This window comes from Vanessa cardui, chromosome 15, assembly GCF_905220365.1.
Source record: "Vanessa cardui chromosome 15, ilVanCard2.1, whole genome shotgun sequence".
In the NCBI taxonomy this organism is placed as follows: domain Eukaryota; kingdom Metazoa; phylum Arthropoda; class Insecta; order Lepidoptera; family Nymphalidae; genus Vanessa; species Vanessa cardui.
In genome coordinates, this window is record NC_061137.1 from 10,812,780 (window position 1) to 10,829,005 (window position 16,226).

At 34.4% G+C, this 16,226-nt stretch overlaps 1 protein-coding gene across 1 annotated transcript; it reads left to right on the forward strand.

Moving 5' to 3' along the window:
* The first annotated feature begins 7,666 nt into the window (after window positions 1–7,666).
* Window positions 7,667–15,987, forward strand: LOC124535912 (ionotropic receptor 75a-like). Its single transcript, XM_047112314.1, has 7 exons — window positions 7,667–7,830; window positions 8,691–8,855; window positions 9,950–10,164; window positions 13,271–13,479; window positions 13,983–14,139; window positions 15,114–15,225; window positions 15,591–15,987. Exons 1-7 carry the CDS (start codon window positions 7,676–7,678, stop codon window positions 15,811–15,813), a joined length of 1,236 nt encoding a protein of 411 aa, XP_046968270.1. The 5' UTR covers window positions 7,667–7,675; the 3' UTR covers window positions 15,814–15,987.
* Window positions 15,988–16,226: the final 239 nt, after the last annotated feature.

Here is a 16,226-nt window from a genome sequence, read left to right on the forward strand (position 1 = left end):
CATAACATCATTTTGTGATTATAGTTTTACCTTGTGTTTAGTCTAGAATAGTATTGCTAGCCATGAAATGAGACCTTTTGGAAAATCACGTATCATCGAAAGCGGCTTAGTAACTATGTACATAGTAAAGCAGCTTGCATAACGCTACCGCTTATGTATAGTACGAAACAACTTTGATGTAGCATCGGAAAATGCAATGAAACCGATTACTGCCGATTCACACAACCAATAGAACCAGCTCCCTATCGCGCCATGCGACGCTATTCGTCGCTATAGATTCTCGCGTCAGTGCAACCATGTCGACGTGTCAGTTTGACGAATATATTAGGCCATATGGTATTACAAGTAACTACGTTTTTGTAAAGATCATATTCACGTAAGAAATAAATATTGATAATTTGATATGGCGTACTTATTTCGGATTTGATCGGTTTTACGAATTTTGCCGATGCTGCATCTGAGATGTGTCGTACGGTACTGACGTTTGTCTACTTAGTAGATGCGGTTTCAATTATTGGGCCCATAGCTTAGACTTAAACATATTAGTTATATAATTTTAATATCAATGTAATGTATTTAAACAACGAGAGCATTCACACCTTTTTGGAACGAAGCCGTTTTCGCTATTATATTAAAAATAAATTGTACTATGCATTAATTATAAACTCAAACTCAAATTCCTTTATTCAATATAAAAGCATTACACTTACTTATTGATTGTCAAATAAACACTACCGCCGGTTCGGAAAAAGGAACACCCTGACCTGAGAAGAACCGGCGAAAGAAACTCAGCGGGTCTTTTTTTTCTGTTATTTTTTTTTTGTCAAATTTATAAGGTACATAGTAGTATATGATTAGAAATAGCCAGGAGGCGATCGTTTCATTCCCAAGGTGTGCTATCAAACATAAACTCGCTAATTCTATAGTAACCTTTTGCACACAAGCGTTCCTTAACAATTTTTTTAAATTTGGCAACAGAAGCATTTTGAACGCTTTCTGGGATCCTGTTGTAGAAGCGTATACATTGCCCCACAAAAGAGTTACTGACTCTATGCAGTCGAGGAACAGGAGTAACAAGATTGTGTTTGTTTCTTGTACCAATGTTATGAGAATCACATCTTCTCATAAAAACATTAATATTTTTCCGTACATACAAAACATTACAAAATATGTATTGAGAAGCAACAGTCAATATCTTAATTTCTTTAAATCTATCCCTTAATGATTCCTTGGCTCCTAGATTATAGATTGCGCGAATAGCCCTCTTCTGCAGCACAAATATAGTTTGGATAGCGGCTGCGTTACCCCAAAGCATAATACCGTAGGACATTATACTATGAAAGTAACTAAAATATACTAGTCGAGCCGTATCAATATCAGTAAGTAATCTAATTTTTTTGATCGCAAATGCCGCAGAACTCAGTCTACCCGCCAATCCGTTTATGTGGGGGAGCATGGTATATTAACAACAGTTCAATTTCATAAAGAGAAATAACATTTACACTAAAAATTAAATGAAAGCAATGGCAATATATATGTTTAAATATAACTGTATTTAAAAAGAAGAGAATTAAAGAGAACGAGAGTGAAAGGTCGTCTGAAGATAACACGTTTTTTCCTTATTATTTATGTCAGTACTCACAACTGCAATCCGCGTAAAAGGACATCGCTTAAAAATTGTATATATTAGGTACAAGTAGTTGCGTGCGGCTTCGCTCGCCTTTTAGAGGTTTAGTGGTTATGTGTTGTACAAAAAAGTAGCCTATGTACATCCTTGGAGTACAAATTTGCTTCATATAAAATTGCATTAAATTCGGTTCAGCGGTTTGGTAGTGACAACAACAACAACAATAATAACAACAGTCTGTAAATTCCCACTGCTAGGCTAAAGGCCTCCTCTCCCTTTGAGGAGAAGGTTTGGAACATATTCCACCACGCTGTTCCAATGCGGGTTGGTGGAATACACATGTGGCAGAATTTCTATGAAATTTGTCACATGTAGGTTTCCTCACGATGTTTTCCTTCACCGCTGAGCACAAGATGAATTATAAAGACAAATTAAGCACATGAAACAGCGGTGCTTGCCAGGATTTGAACCCGCAATCATCGGTTAAGATGCACGTGTACTAACCACAGACAAACAGGCAGTTATTTTCACATTTATAATATTAGCATAGAAGTATAGATTATTAAAAATTTCGACAAAATATACGGAATGGGCTGTAATGAAAAATTATTGCAAAACCGCAAAACGTGGAACGAAACCGTTGAAATATTTGAAATAAATTAAAAAAAAACCAAGAACTTTTGTAAGGCGAAAGTTTAAACTTTTCCAATTTCACCACGTCGCGTGTTTTGTTTGCAATTTATATTTAGAAAGAACAATAGCAAAACGAAAAAAGGGAAAACGGTTAATGAAACCTTAGCGATATTTAATTGACTAATATAATGACGAATTTTAACTTACGTGTTAATAGCACTAGACTACAGTATTGATAATTATTGATCTATGCCTTGTCATATATTTCCCATCGACATACCACATTTGCTTGGTGGTAGGGCTTTGTGTAAGCCCGTCTGGGTAGGTACTACCCACTCATCAGTTATTCTGCCGCCAAATAACAGTACTCAGTATTGTTGTGTTCCGGTTTGAAGGGTGAGTGAGTCGGTGTAACTACAGGCACAAGGGACATAACATCTTAGTTCCCAAGGTTGGTGGCACATTGCCAATGTAAGGAATAGTTAATATTTCTTACAGCGTCATTGTCTATGGTCGATGGTGACCACTTACCATCAGTCATCACATCCATCCACATTTCATTCAGAGTTCAGGTTTGCTTCATACCAAATTTCATGGAATTCGGTTTAGTGTTTTGGTCGTGAAAGAGCGACATACTAACAGACAGACAGAGTTACTTTCACAATTTTAATATTAATAAAGGTGAATTTCACTTTATGGTGACATTTATCAGAGGAGTGTTACCTCCCTCATCTGTATTATCTCATCAGAAAAGGGGAATTTATGATAAACGCGTGTGCAAACAATTACCTTGAAAAAACAGGATATTTCTTTCGAGGAATTTCAAATATGTTCCAATTTTTATACTTGACGTGGAAAATTATTAAGCTCTCGATTTAGAAGTAAAAAAGAATCGTTGAATAAAATTTCGTTTCTTTAAACGAATGATATGTTAGTTTTACTTAACAAATTAATTATTAAAAACGAGCAAAACTTAAACAAATACTTGACATCATTTAGATACTATGATAGAACACGACTGACGACAACTCAACATTTAAAACCTCTTCATTATACATGCAATATAATGTAAATGTATAATACCATTAACTGGTATAAAAATATGTAGTATTTTAGTGAAATAATTCAACGAGTATTTTTTAAATTGAAATTGTGTAAGCTGTAAACTATGAATTAGTACCAGGCACTGAGTGGTGTAAGATTCGATTTTCAAATGTATCTAGTTTTTTTTTTCATTTAACAAGTCGTCATTTATAACAAAATGACAATGATTTAATGTTTTACGGCACGGGTTCATGACCCCTTGGGTTATTGTCATCCCCAATCCAAGCACAATTTTCGACTACAATGGTTTACAAGCACATTCATTACAGTTGGAATGACTTAACTACATATATGTGTAAAATGTAATAAATAGATTGTCGGGTCATAACATGTCAATGAAAAACATAAAAAAGTGAAACGAAGAGGGGCACGTGACAGCTTTGTGTATGTATTTTTTGCGTGAAACAAATGAAATAATTTTTAAAATAGCACTTTATTTATTTTCTAATATGTCAGCTCCATACGCTGAAAGTAGCTATTCTGTTAAAATAAATCGATACTTAATGTAAGAAAACCGATAATTAATAAATAAATAAACATTGGACAACATCTCTCGTCTCGGCAAACGTAGTGTAGGACGTCCTCAGGCACGGTGGAGTAAAGATTTACATAAGGCAGCAGGCAGAAGCTTGATGCGAGTAGCCGGAGAAAGATCACAGTGGCGTGCACTTGGTGAGGCCTATGTCCAGCAGTGGACAAAAACGGGCTGATGATGATGATGATGATGATGGACAACATCATATACATTACTCTGATCCCAATGTAAGCTGCTAAAGCACTTGTGTTATGAAAAATCAGAAGTAACGACGGTACCACAAATATTGACCCAAGACAACATAGAAAACTAATGAATTTTCTACATTGTCTCGGCCGGGAATCGAACTTGGGACCTCAGAGTGGCATACCCATGAAAATCGGTGTACACACTACTCGACCAGGCTGTCCAAATGTTACAAATTTATATATGATCGCGTATTAAGTGTTGTTTTATTATTTCATATTTATAAGGGGTATCGTTTTACGCTATCAATCAGAAATGGTTCAAACGATAAAACTAAATCAGTTTGAGAGAATTACTAACAAATTCATAAATTTTAATTAAATACTCGAAGGTTGACTAAGAATAGAATTTGAAGCACTAATATTAAACAAATTTAAATTAAGTTTATTTTAGTATTACTCTCAAACTAGGTGTTGCTAGGCATAAATATATCTTTAGTTCTTCCGTTGGATTTCCAACCTTAAGTAAAGTAAAGTAACAGCCTGTAAATTTCCCACTGCTGAGATAAGACCTCCTCATCCATTAAGGAGTACTTTTGCAACATATTCCACCACGCTGTTCCAATGCGGGTTGGTGGAATGCACGTGTGGCAGAATTTCGATGAAATTAGACACATGCAGGTTTCCTCACGATCTTTTCCTTCATCGCCGAGCACAAGATGAATTATAAACACAAATTAAACACATATATATTGGTGCTTGCCGGGGTTTGAACCCGCAATCATCGGCTAAGATGCACGCATTCTAGCAATCATCATTCGGGTCATCTCAGCTCTTCCAACATTGATTGCTACTAAATGTCATCAAATTCGGTTCAGTGAAAGAGCAACATACAGGTAAATATAATTACTTCCTCATAATCTCATCAAAATCATCATCTTACAGTCTCTCAAAATATCCTATCACGATTAGTTTACTACGTTTCTCACATATGAAATATGTGATAGAATTATTGAATGTACTTCTTGGTAGAACTTTAGTGAGGCTTTGTACAAGCCCATCTGGATAATAGTTACTCATCACCATATTCTACCGCCAAACAGGGGTACTCAGTATTGTAATGTTCCGGTTTGAAAGACGAGTGACCCAGTGTAACAACAGCCACAAGGAACATAACACCATAGTTCCAAGGTTGACGCATTGGCGATGTATGGAATGGTTAATATTTCTTATAGGACCATTGTCTATGGGCGATGGTGACCTTACACAATTACATTAAATCTATCAAATTATTGGGACTGTTTTATTATTAGGGACAGCCCCATATTGAATATACAATATAGAAATATTATGTATAGGTGATATAGAGAATACCGAATAATAGAAGGTTCGTATTCATTTGTTTATAAAGAGCATTACACGTATAGTATTGCACTAATTTGTTCAATTAATGACTCATTTCTTATCTAAAAATCCATACATAGTCCATACATATTCATGGACTCGACAAGAGTGACGAAACAGTCACCGTGACAAAAGTTACCAGTGCGCGCTAGTTCTTATTTATATTACGCGACGCACGCCTAAATAGCTCCCAGGCCACATAATAATTTCCGACACCTTCTACAATCATCGACGTATTTCTGTGAATTTATATAAACCTTAACACACTAAAACCTTCTTGGATGAGCACTGGTGTAACACCGTTCGCTAGGAAATTATTGCGTTCAGACAAAAAAATATAGATACAGTGAGGACTTTGTTCTTTAATATCTAATGAACTGTAGGTGTTCATTATAACATCAACAATATTAACTTTTAAATTAATTCCATGGTCAAGTTTTAGTATATAATAATAACATCATTAATTTTGATGGGCCGCACTTGGGGGTTAATGATAGCGTGTTGCCAGTAATTATTTCAATATTATTACAATTATCTGTGTACTGAAACTATTTTCTTATGCATACCTATACATATAATAAAATTAGAATGTCTGTTTGTAATATTAAAATAGCCCTTTTTCACTTAATGCATGTGTATGTATACAAGGTACAAATACCAAAATAACATATTTTTTACAATTTTAGTCTGTCTGTTTGTTCTGGCTAATATCTTGAACGGCTGGATCGATTTTGACGGTACTTTGACTGGTAGATAACTGATATAACAAGGAGTAACTTAGGCGTTTATATAAATATATATCCACGCGAGCGAATACGCGGACATACATACTACATCTAGTTTTAAAAAAGTATATTTGTCCTATGACAATTAACAAATAAATTATTTAAATAAGTATAAGAACATAATTAATCAGAATTTGAGAATTTAGGGAACTTAGCAATACAAAGTAACGTATACAATATATTTATATATTCTATCCTATTCTATCTTCATTAAGTAATAAATTGTAATAAATTAAATAGTTGAAGTAATACAGTCCCTACACATATATACAAATACTGATACTAATATATAGTCAGTGGATAAATTTCTACTGCGTGTAATGGTGGCAAAAATGCTAGCAGCATTTCCCCGTTGCATCGCAACTCCGATACTCTGGCAAAAAACGAACCAGCCCTCCTGTCACCAGAGGAAGCAAAGTGTTATAGTTTTAATTAAGCTTTTTGCACCAAACAGTAAAAAACGAACAAAAAAGTAATTTGACATAAGTCACGAATATTTGCATCGTTTTTAAATACTTCTACATAGAATAAATGAATCCGAGTTTACGACTAGAATCATGAGAAATATGAAGTCATATCAATATAAAAATAAAAAAAACTTTACTTTAAAAAAAATCAACACAATAATTTGTAATTTCAATCAAATTAAATTTGTTATAAAACGATAGGTTTATATATATTCTCGTTATTCGTTGTTAGAAAACGAATGTAGGTATATATACCTATATTCGTTTTTTTATTCATGTTCTGATTCACTATATGACATATATTACTTTTTATCATTCAATTGGTATCGGTGAACATACATATCATACATATAAAAAGGATTTGTTAAAAATATATCGTCCACCTTTTCTTAAAGTTGGTTAAATAGCCACAGGGGTATCTCTACAAACATTAGTTATATACCTGTTTACGGAGCTTTAACAATATTTGAATATCATTATAACTGTGAAATAATAAAAGGTACCATTAGCGTGACAGCTTTTCATATTAAAAATTACTAATTTGATCAATACGAATTTTGGTTAAGCATACGACGGACATATCTTATTATTGGTCCGTTAAATTGTATAAAATAAATAGATAGGATTTAGTGTTGTTGTGACGTCACAGAAAATTATAACTACAACTTGTAAAAGGAAATAAAAATCTGTGTGCTGTGAATAACAACTTTGAGAATATGTGACGCGAAATAAGATATTTACGTACATTCGTATGTAAAAGTTCTTTAACACCCACATAAGCAGAGACCCACACATATCACACAAAATCACATACACATATACTTACACAAACAACACTCACATTAACCAGAATTCTCAAACCTTACGTATTTATTATACGATTTTTTTAAATTCTGTTTTTTTATTTCAGTGCTTTTATATAATACGTAGTTATAATGAAACAAATCAACGAAACTTTTAAAGTAAGAGCGTTGTTCCCTTGCGAATATGTTATAAGGTTTGAGTCACATTACCAACATGACTATGTGTGGAGGCAAACAGCCATGGGATGTATGGTGTTACAGATTCTGCAGGAAATGTTTTATTTCAAGTAAGCACTCGTTCTAAAAAATCAACCAATACTTCATTACAAATTTTCATTGAAAATTACTCTAAAGTAACCATTTTTCTATTTCATATAGCTAGCCAGACTGAGTAATGAACTATCCTTTAGATCGCATGTGTACCACCAACCTAAACTAACATGATAAATATCTTGCACCTATTAATACACTGGCTCACTCACTCCCATTGCCATTCGGCGTGAGTGGATACTATATCACCAGACAGGCTTCTATTGAAGTACTTATAAATATCATGTTATAGATTTAAACTCATGTAATGATGTAATCGCTTTAGAATTATAAATATTCTATTGAGAATAACGGTAAAGAAACTCAGTAAAGAGTTTTTTTTTTAAATTAAACGTGTTAAACACATGACTGAACAGCAACCGTAATCTACTTCTCAATGTTGTAGAGATAGATAATATAGTTAGAGAAACAAAAATTTTAACAAAAAATTAAACCGACTTTAAACAAAACACTATTTTAAAACAAACGAATATGCACTAAAAAGTAATAAAAATAATTGCGTATTCAACATATTCTTTAGAGTTCTCCTAAGTAAAATGAAATGAAAAATATTAGACTACTTAAAAGTCGATTTACGATTATATATCGTAGTTATAGTTATTGTTATACTGGAGCCAAGCTTATCAAAATCGGCCTACCCAGTGAAAAGTTATGAGGTAACAAACATAAAAACAAAAACAAAATATAGTCCCTATATACTACTAGTACTCTATATAGTCCTCCTTTTTGAAGTCGGTTGAAAATAACACGTAAACGTTATTTCAAGATACACCCATAAATACCGTTAATATTTTTAAACATCTATTATTGTTTGCAGTGTAACATACCCGAAAGAAGATTATTTGAACATGACACACGTAGCTCAACGGGAAGCTATAGGCCCCCGAGAGAACGACACCGTGGACATATACGTGAAGCCAATGGAACTACAAGCCCACGTGTTGGACAACGCATATCCGATACAGGCGATATTTACGTGGCGGTAAGTTTGAATTTAGAATTATGTATAGTTAATGCTAGCAGTCGGACCCGGCTTCGCTCGTGTTTTAGATTGTTGGTTGTCCTGTGTTAGGGAAAAAATGTAGCCTATGCCCTTTCTAGCAGTTCAAGTTTGATTCATACCAAATATCATCAAATTCGCTTCAGTGGTTTTTCGTGAAAGAGTGACAGGTATACAAACAGATAGAGTTACTATATATACTATGTACATATGCTATAAGTTTCATTTGTTTTTGATACCGAGACGTATGTGAAAGGTTCTTTTTTTTTGGGCAGTACGTTTATTTTTTATTGACAAAGTTGCTTCACTATGCTCCATATAGCCCATGAAATAGCTTAGTATTATGGTGGACGTTCTTGACGGTTATTTTCCAAAATAAACTAATCGTAGGACTAGCATAATCTTTTCGACTATTTTGTTGTTTATCTCTGTAGACGATTTCTTTGACCGAATATTCAACATATACCAAATGCAACCCAGATATTATTTGTCTCATAACTATGTTTTTTTGAGCTACTGTAATGTTTATTGTAATATAATTATAAAGATGTATATAAATAAGCGAGCTGAAATGGCCCAGTGGTTAGAACAAGTGCATCTTAACCGATGATTGAGGGTTCAGAACCAGGCAAGCAACACCATATGTATGTGCTTAATTTGTATTTATAATTCATCTCGTGCTCGGCGATGATGGAAAACATCGTGAGAAAACCTGCATGTGTCTAATTTCATCGAAGTTCTCGCATTGGAACAGGGTGGTGGAATATGTTCCAAACCCTCTCCTTAATGGAAGAGGAGACCTTATCCCAGCAGTGGGCAATTTAGAGGCTGTTACTTTACTTTTATATAATAAGCCAGTTCTTCTCACTTCAGGAATATTTCTTTCAAGAACTGGTGGTAATAAGTTTGACAATTATTAAGATCAATGTTTTATATTGAACAAATGATTTTGATTTTAATTTTGTATTGCATTGCAAAAATATACAGCACTCGAATTAGAATATATTTAATACTCTTATTCTGATATAAGTTTTCATTTTTTTGTTTCCGAAAACTAATGATTTTTCATGTTTCAGATTCGGATTTATTCTCCGACGTCACTACGGTGGTATTCAACATGGCTTTTATAGCCAGCCGTTCACAAAGCCTGTGTGGAGCTGTATTTATACCACGATGTTACTGGCATCGATCATATTCTACATTTTGAGTTGGTGGGATCACCAGATGTTTGGTATCGAATTGAGTTTCCCCCTGGAACTCCTACTGGCCTTTTCAGCATATTGTCAACATAGTAAGTTTCATAGCTACTAACTACTACAGCTTCTAAGAATCCCCACTGCTTATTCCTAATGTGGAGCCTTATTTCGTTCCTTTTAATTTTCTATATTCTAAATTCGGGTTATAACGTAATTATACCTCCTTAATTAAACAATCTCGAAAGTTTGAAAATCATATTATTACCAAATTTTAACATACATATGTGTATTTAGTTAATACTAGCTGTACCCACGACCTTGTACGCGATTGATTTTAACAACAAATATTATTGTAGTCTAAGTTACTCCTTATTATATTAGTTATCTGTCAGTGAAAGTCCTGTCAAAATCAGTACAGCTGTTCTAGAGATTAGCCGGAACAAACAGGCAGACTGACAAAAAATGTAAGAAATGTTATTTTGGTATATGTACCATGTATACACACTTATGCATTGGGTAAAAACGGGCAATTTTAATATTACAAAGATACACTCCAATTTTATTGTATAGGTACGTCTCGTATGCATCATCCTCGAGATGTGGGTAAGGAAAACATAGATTTTTCTGTCGTGCCTCCCGTTTATAATTATGATGCCTATTGCAAACATAAGGCTATGGTATACCTATTTAATACGGGGTCTCCTTGACCATGGACCGCACTGAAGAAACAAATTTCGCTAACATCGCATCGATTTTTACTCTCTTAAACGTTACAGGGTCTAATAAGCCACGTACCAGTATTGTGATAGTTTTCATACGAGGTCTTAAACGCCCCCTACAAAAATGGAAAAAATAATCCGCAATTAATTTATAATTACTAAAGATGTCAGCTTTGCTTTATTCTGCGTTATATTTGTTATTGCTAGTATAGTCAAGATAAATCCTTAAGGGTCACAAAGGAAACTTTCTTTGTGAAGGGTAATCGTTACAAAGTTCATTCTGAATTATGTAGATTATCCGTCACAACCGTTTCCTCAGGATATTTTGCCTTGGAGCTTGATCAATTGATCAATCAAATTTCAAGTACATTTGGAATTTAATTATGTTTTATAATCATCACTACATATCATAGAACGAAGTCCCCCGGTCGCGTCTGTCTGTCATATGTTCGATATAAACTCCAAAACTACTTAACGGATTTTTATGTAGATTTCACTAATAGACAGAGGGATTCATGATAAAGTTTTAAGTATATAATTTATTGAGGTTTTTGTATAAATATGTTGAAATAGAACGACAATTATTAAACATGTCTAATATTTAAAACAACTTATGTCCACCTGTGCGAAGCCGGGACGAGCCGTTAGTATGGATTATATATAATGTTAAGTTTTAGATGTTAGTACAAAATGAGACAAATGCTTTCTCTGGAAAGGTTGTCCGCATACATCATTTAAGCCAAGATATATTAAAAAAATACAATACCCTAAGTTGTTTCCTCTGAAATGACTTGAAATGGAAGTCGTCACTATTTTTCTGACTCATATGAAAACTAGAGCACTGTTATGAAAAAAGTCACAATCTTACATTTTTTTATATATCTACGTTGAAATGTCGCTCTTAAAATAACTAAAAAACACACACATGTACAGCATGTAAATTTCCTCTCCTCGCCCTTTCCTTTCATATATAGGTTTCTCTCGTTTTACTTCACCGCCGATCACGAGGTACTTGCCTAGGTTTGAACCCGCAATCGTCAGTTAAGTTGTGCGTGAACGAATAAGCCAACTTTATGATAGCTACGTGTGATATTCGCTGAACGTTATACTAAAGTAGTGTGTATAACTTGTGTATATGTTTTGAGTGCCAGTGTAAGCCATATTTACATCGATGCGTTAGCCGTTTTGATGATCTATGAAAAATGTTGTACATAATTACTGTTTAACACCGTTTGGTTTAGTTTAAAATTATACATATTGTCGGTTATCACAATGATATGAACAGAAATAAACTTTTGAATAAGAAATATTTTCAGGGTCCATTGGTCGCCTTTTCAAAATTATATATGTACATAAGTTATTGATAGAGTCCACACGATCGCGGCGAAAAAAGCCCTCCAGGGACGAGGCCGATCTATTTGCTTCCGGGTAACAAACGACAAGATGTGACCCGGAATCGTTCAACCGAATGACCAGATCCAAGCGAATATTAGAATCAAATTTTTGAATCAAACGAACAAGATTAAATCGAAACAGATTCAACAAATATTTTAATATAAAATATGTAGAACTTTTAAATTGTAAATTTTGCTCGTTCTTTTGGTTTGGCTTGCGGTGCTAAGTTGTTATAAATAGGATGATAGTTGGTGGTTACACAAAATGGTAGCATTTTATCCAAATCATGCGAATTTTTCTTAGATATTTCCTGTTGAGTACGAGCTACATTATGAACCTCGTGTTAATTTAGCAGTATCTTACCGGGTTTAAATAACAATTCGGTTAAGATAGACATGTTCTTTCCAATGGCGTACCCTGGACGAGTATACTGGCGCCTGCTGAGAAGATGGAGAGAGTAGCACTGACTTTTTAGTGCGCATTTCGGTTTGCTAGGCCGCACTAGTATCTTCCTGGTCACTGGCGAATCCCACTTCACGTGGCGGAAACACGTAATGCGTTTTTCCAGCGAGGAAAAAAGAGACGTGTTCTTATCACAACGCTATATCGTTATGGGATACTCTTATGCAATACTAGTTTAGTTGCGGAAAGGAGTACTGAAGTAGGCATTACGTACCAAATATCCTTTTCGGTCTCCTGACAGCGTATATACAATATTGCATGACTATCGCTAGCAATTAAATTATTTTACTATCTTTGCAAAAACTCACTTATGCATTGATTTGTTAAGATGTGCCACACGTTTTGTGTATTTCTAATCTTTAATCTGAAATTTCATAAATTTAAATGTTTATTAAAATGTAATGTAATTCCACTTTGTGGAACCAGCTTTCGCCGGCGGTTTTTCCGAACCGATACGACATGGAAACCTTCAAGAAAAGAGCGTACTCCTTTCTTAAAGACCGGCAATGCATTGCAAGCCCACTGGTTTTGCAGATGTCCATAGGCGTTGGTAGTCACTTTCCATCAGGTTAGCCTCCTGCTCGTTTGCCAACTATGTCATAAAAAAAGAAGTTTATTTTTACAGTTCTTCCGCTGCAAGCGATGTCGTGTTCACGCCGTATCGCATATTTAACTTTTATTTTATGTGCGTATGTCGTACATAGTTTTTATACATCGAACCTGCTTTCTCACCTGGTGAGCGATAAGGATGAAGTAATGAACCTACAGTCTATAGTGGATGAAGATTACCAAATAATTTTATTGAAGGACATGAATCTTATCACTGATAAAAAGGTTTGTTTAAATTTCTTATATGCATATATATATTTATTAAATAACAATTCAAAATTATTCATTGGAGTAAGTTCTTACTAGAGTAAGGCAACCCTAGTTCCCAAGTTTGATGGCGCATTAACGGTGTAATTTCCACTCATACGTCTCATGGGTATAAGGGATTAACATACTTTGAGGACCTCCGTGGTCGAGTAGTGTGTACACCGGTTTTCACGAGTACACCACTCCGAGGTCATCAATTTTCTATCTTATCTTGGGTCTGGGTGTTTGTGGTACCGTCGTTACTTCTGATTTTCCATAACACAAGTGCTTTAGCTACTTACATTGGGATCAGAGTAATGTATGTGATGTCGTACAATATTTATACTTCTAAAGTTCGAAACTTTGTTTGTTAAAAAATAAACGTATATATTAGCTTCAGAAATAATTTTATTTGACTCTCACAATGAATGATTAATATTATTACTGATATTAACAACATTGATATTTGAATTTATCAACAGAAATACGAGATGGCCTTAGACAAGAACCTCAGTATCGTGTGGAATAAAGTGCTGCAACTTAAAATATTAGACGTCAAGAGTGCTATGAATGCTGTCATTAATACGAAGACTGCTTTACTGTCCGACTACATCACTCTTTATCCGATTTGGAAACGGTGTAAATATAATAACCTTATTTTAGATATAACCATTAACAAACCATTGAACCGAATTTGTTGACCTTTGAATGAAGCAAATTTGAAGTCCAAGGAAAGACAACGTAAAAAAGTAAAGTAACAGCCTGTAAATTTCCCACTGCTGGGCTAAGGCCTCCTCTCTCGTTAAGGAAATGGTTTGGATCATATTCCACCACGCTGTCCCAATGCGGGTTGGTGGAATGCACATGTGGCAGAATTTCGATGAAATTAGACACATGCAGGTTTACTAACGATGTTTTCATTCATCGCTGAGCACGAGATGAATTATAAACACAAATTAAGCACATATATATAGTGGTACTTGCCTGGGTTTGAACCCGAAATCATCGGTTAAGATGCACGCGTTCAAGCCACTGAACCATCTCAGCTCAAGGACAAAGGCAACTTTTTTTGCAGACAACTAAGCTTCTAAAACGCGAGTTGAACCGCGGGCAAAAACTATTAATGTATAATTATCACTACTGAATTTAGTATTGTTTAGTTATTATGTACATTGTAACCACAGGCATAAAGGACATAACATCTTAGTTTCCAAGGTTGTTGGCGCATTAGCGAAGTAAAGAACAGTTACTATTTCTTACAGCGCCATTTTCGCGTTGGTGACTACTAACCATCAGGCCTATTTGTTCGTCTGCCAACCTATATAATAAATAATAGTGATTACTATTATAGAGTCCTCGGTTTTACTGCTCTAACGTAGTCATTATGGCAACTAATCGGAGACAATGATGTTCATAACATTGACATAGACGAATTTAGTACGTTAATTTAAATATTATAAATGCAAACGGAACTCAATCCGTTACCTTTTCACGCTTAAATTACTGAACCGTTTTAGATGAAGTTCAGTATGGAGATAGTTTAATTTGAAGGTAAGGAATTGACTTTTCAAATTACCCCAATATCAATAATATGTTAAAATTTATGTTCACAGATTTCCCCACAGAGGAAATATGTCAACTCGTCGAAATAGACCTCTACTCTAATGTGAAGTATTATTTCTTTACGTCCAAGAATTTTTCATACAAGGAAGAGTTTAAGATCGGGTAAACACGTCTTATGTATATATTTTTATATGAGGTAATGCTAAATCGGTTATAATATTATCTTGGCCAATTTTGGTCAAAATCAAAGTCAAAAATTATAAGAAACGGAGTTCCGGCTTAGGAATAAAGTTTCATGTACTTTCCAAGGCATGGGAATGCTTACACTTCCAAATTCCAGAATCAAAAATCGATCTGTTACCTGTTACTCGGAATATTTAAAAAGACCTTAGTCTATGTCTAGTTAATAGACCAACGTATCGGATATTTTCACAAATCTGATATTATTTAAAATTAGAATAATTCGATGAAACAAAATATTTTTCAATTAAAAAAAACTATATTTTAATTAAACGTAATTGTTTCAGGACTCTCCGTGCAAAAGAAGTAGGTTTGTTGGTCAGGTTAATGGTCATAGATAAGTATAGATTTGCTGCATGCAAGCAGTCCATCGCCCAATACAACGTGCAATTTGAGCATACGCTCATACCCATTGGTTTACTTCTTTCCGCTTATCTGATGACATTGCTGATACTCCTTGGGGAAATAATATATCATAGTAGAAATCGAGTGTGGCCTTACATTGAATAAAATTTAGTAAAATAATACTATTATTAATTTTATTGGTTAAACACTAGTCGAATATCTCGACCGTCAAGTAACAATTACTAGTATTATTGTGTTCTTGTTTTAAAGATCAGTGAGTATGTGTAAATATACGTAACATAACAACTTGGGTCCAACGTTGGTGGTGCATTGGCGTTGATTCTCAGGCCAAATTCCAATCATTTGTATTGTTGTGGTCCGGTTTGAAGAGTCAGTGAGCCAGTATATACATAGGTATAGGGGACATACCATCTTAGCTCCAATGTTGGTGTTGCATTGGCGATGTAAGCCATGGTTAATATTTTTTACATCGCCCATGTCTGGGGAGATGACCAATTACTAGTGGTGCCTTTTACCAGTCTGCCTGATATATTTATATATAATTATGTGTTTAAATA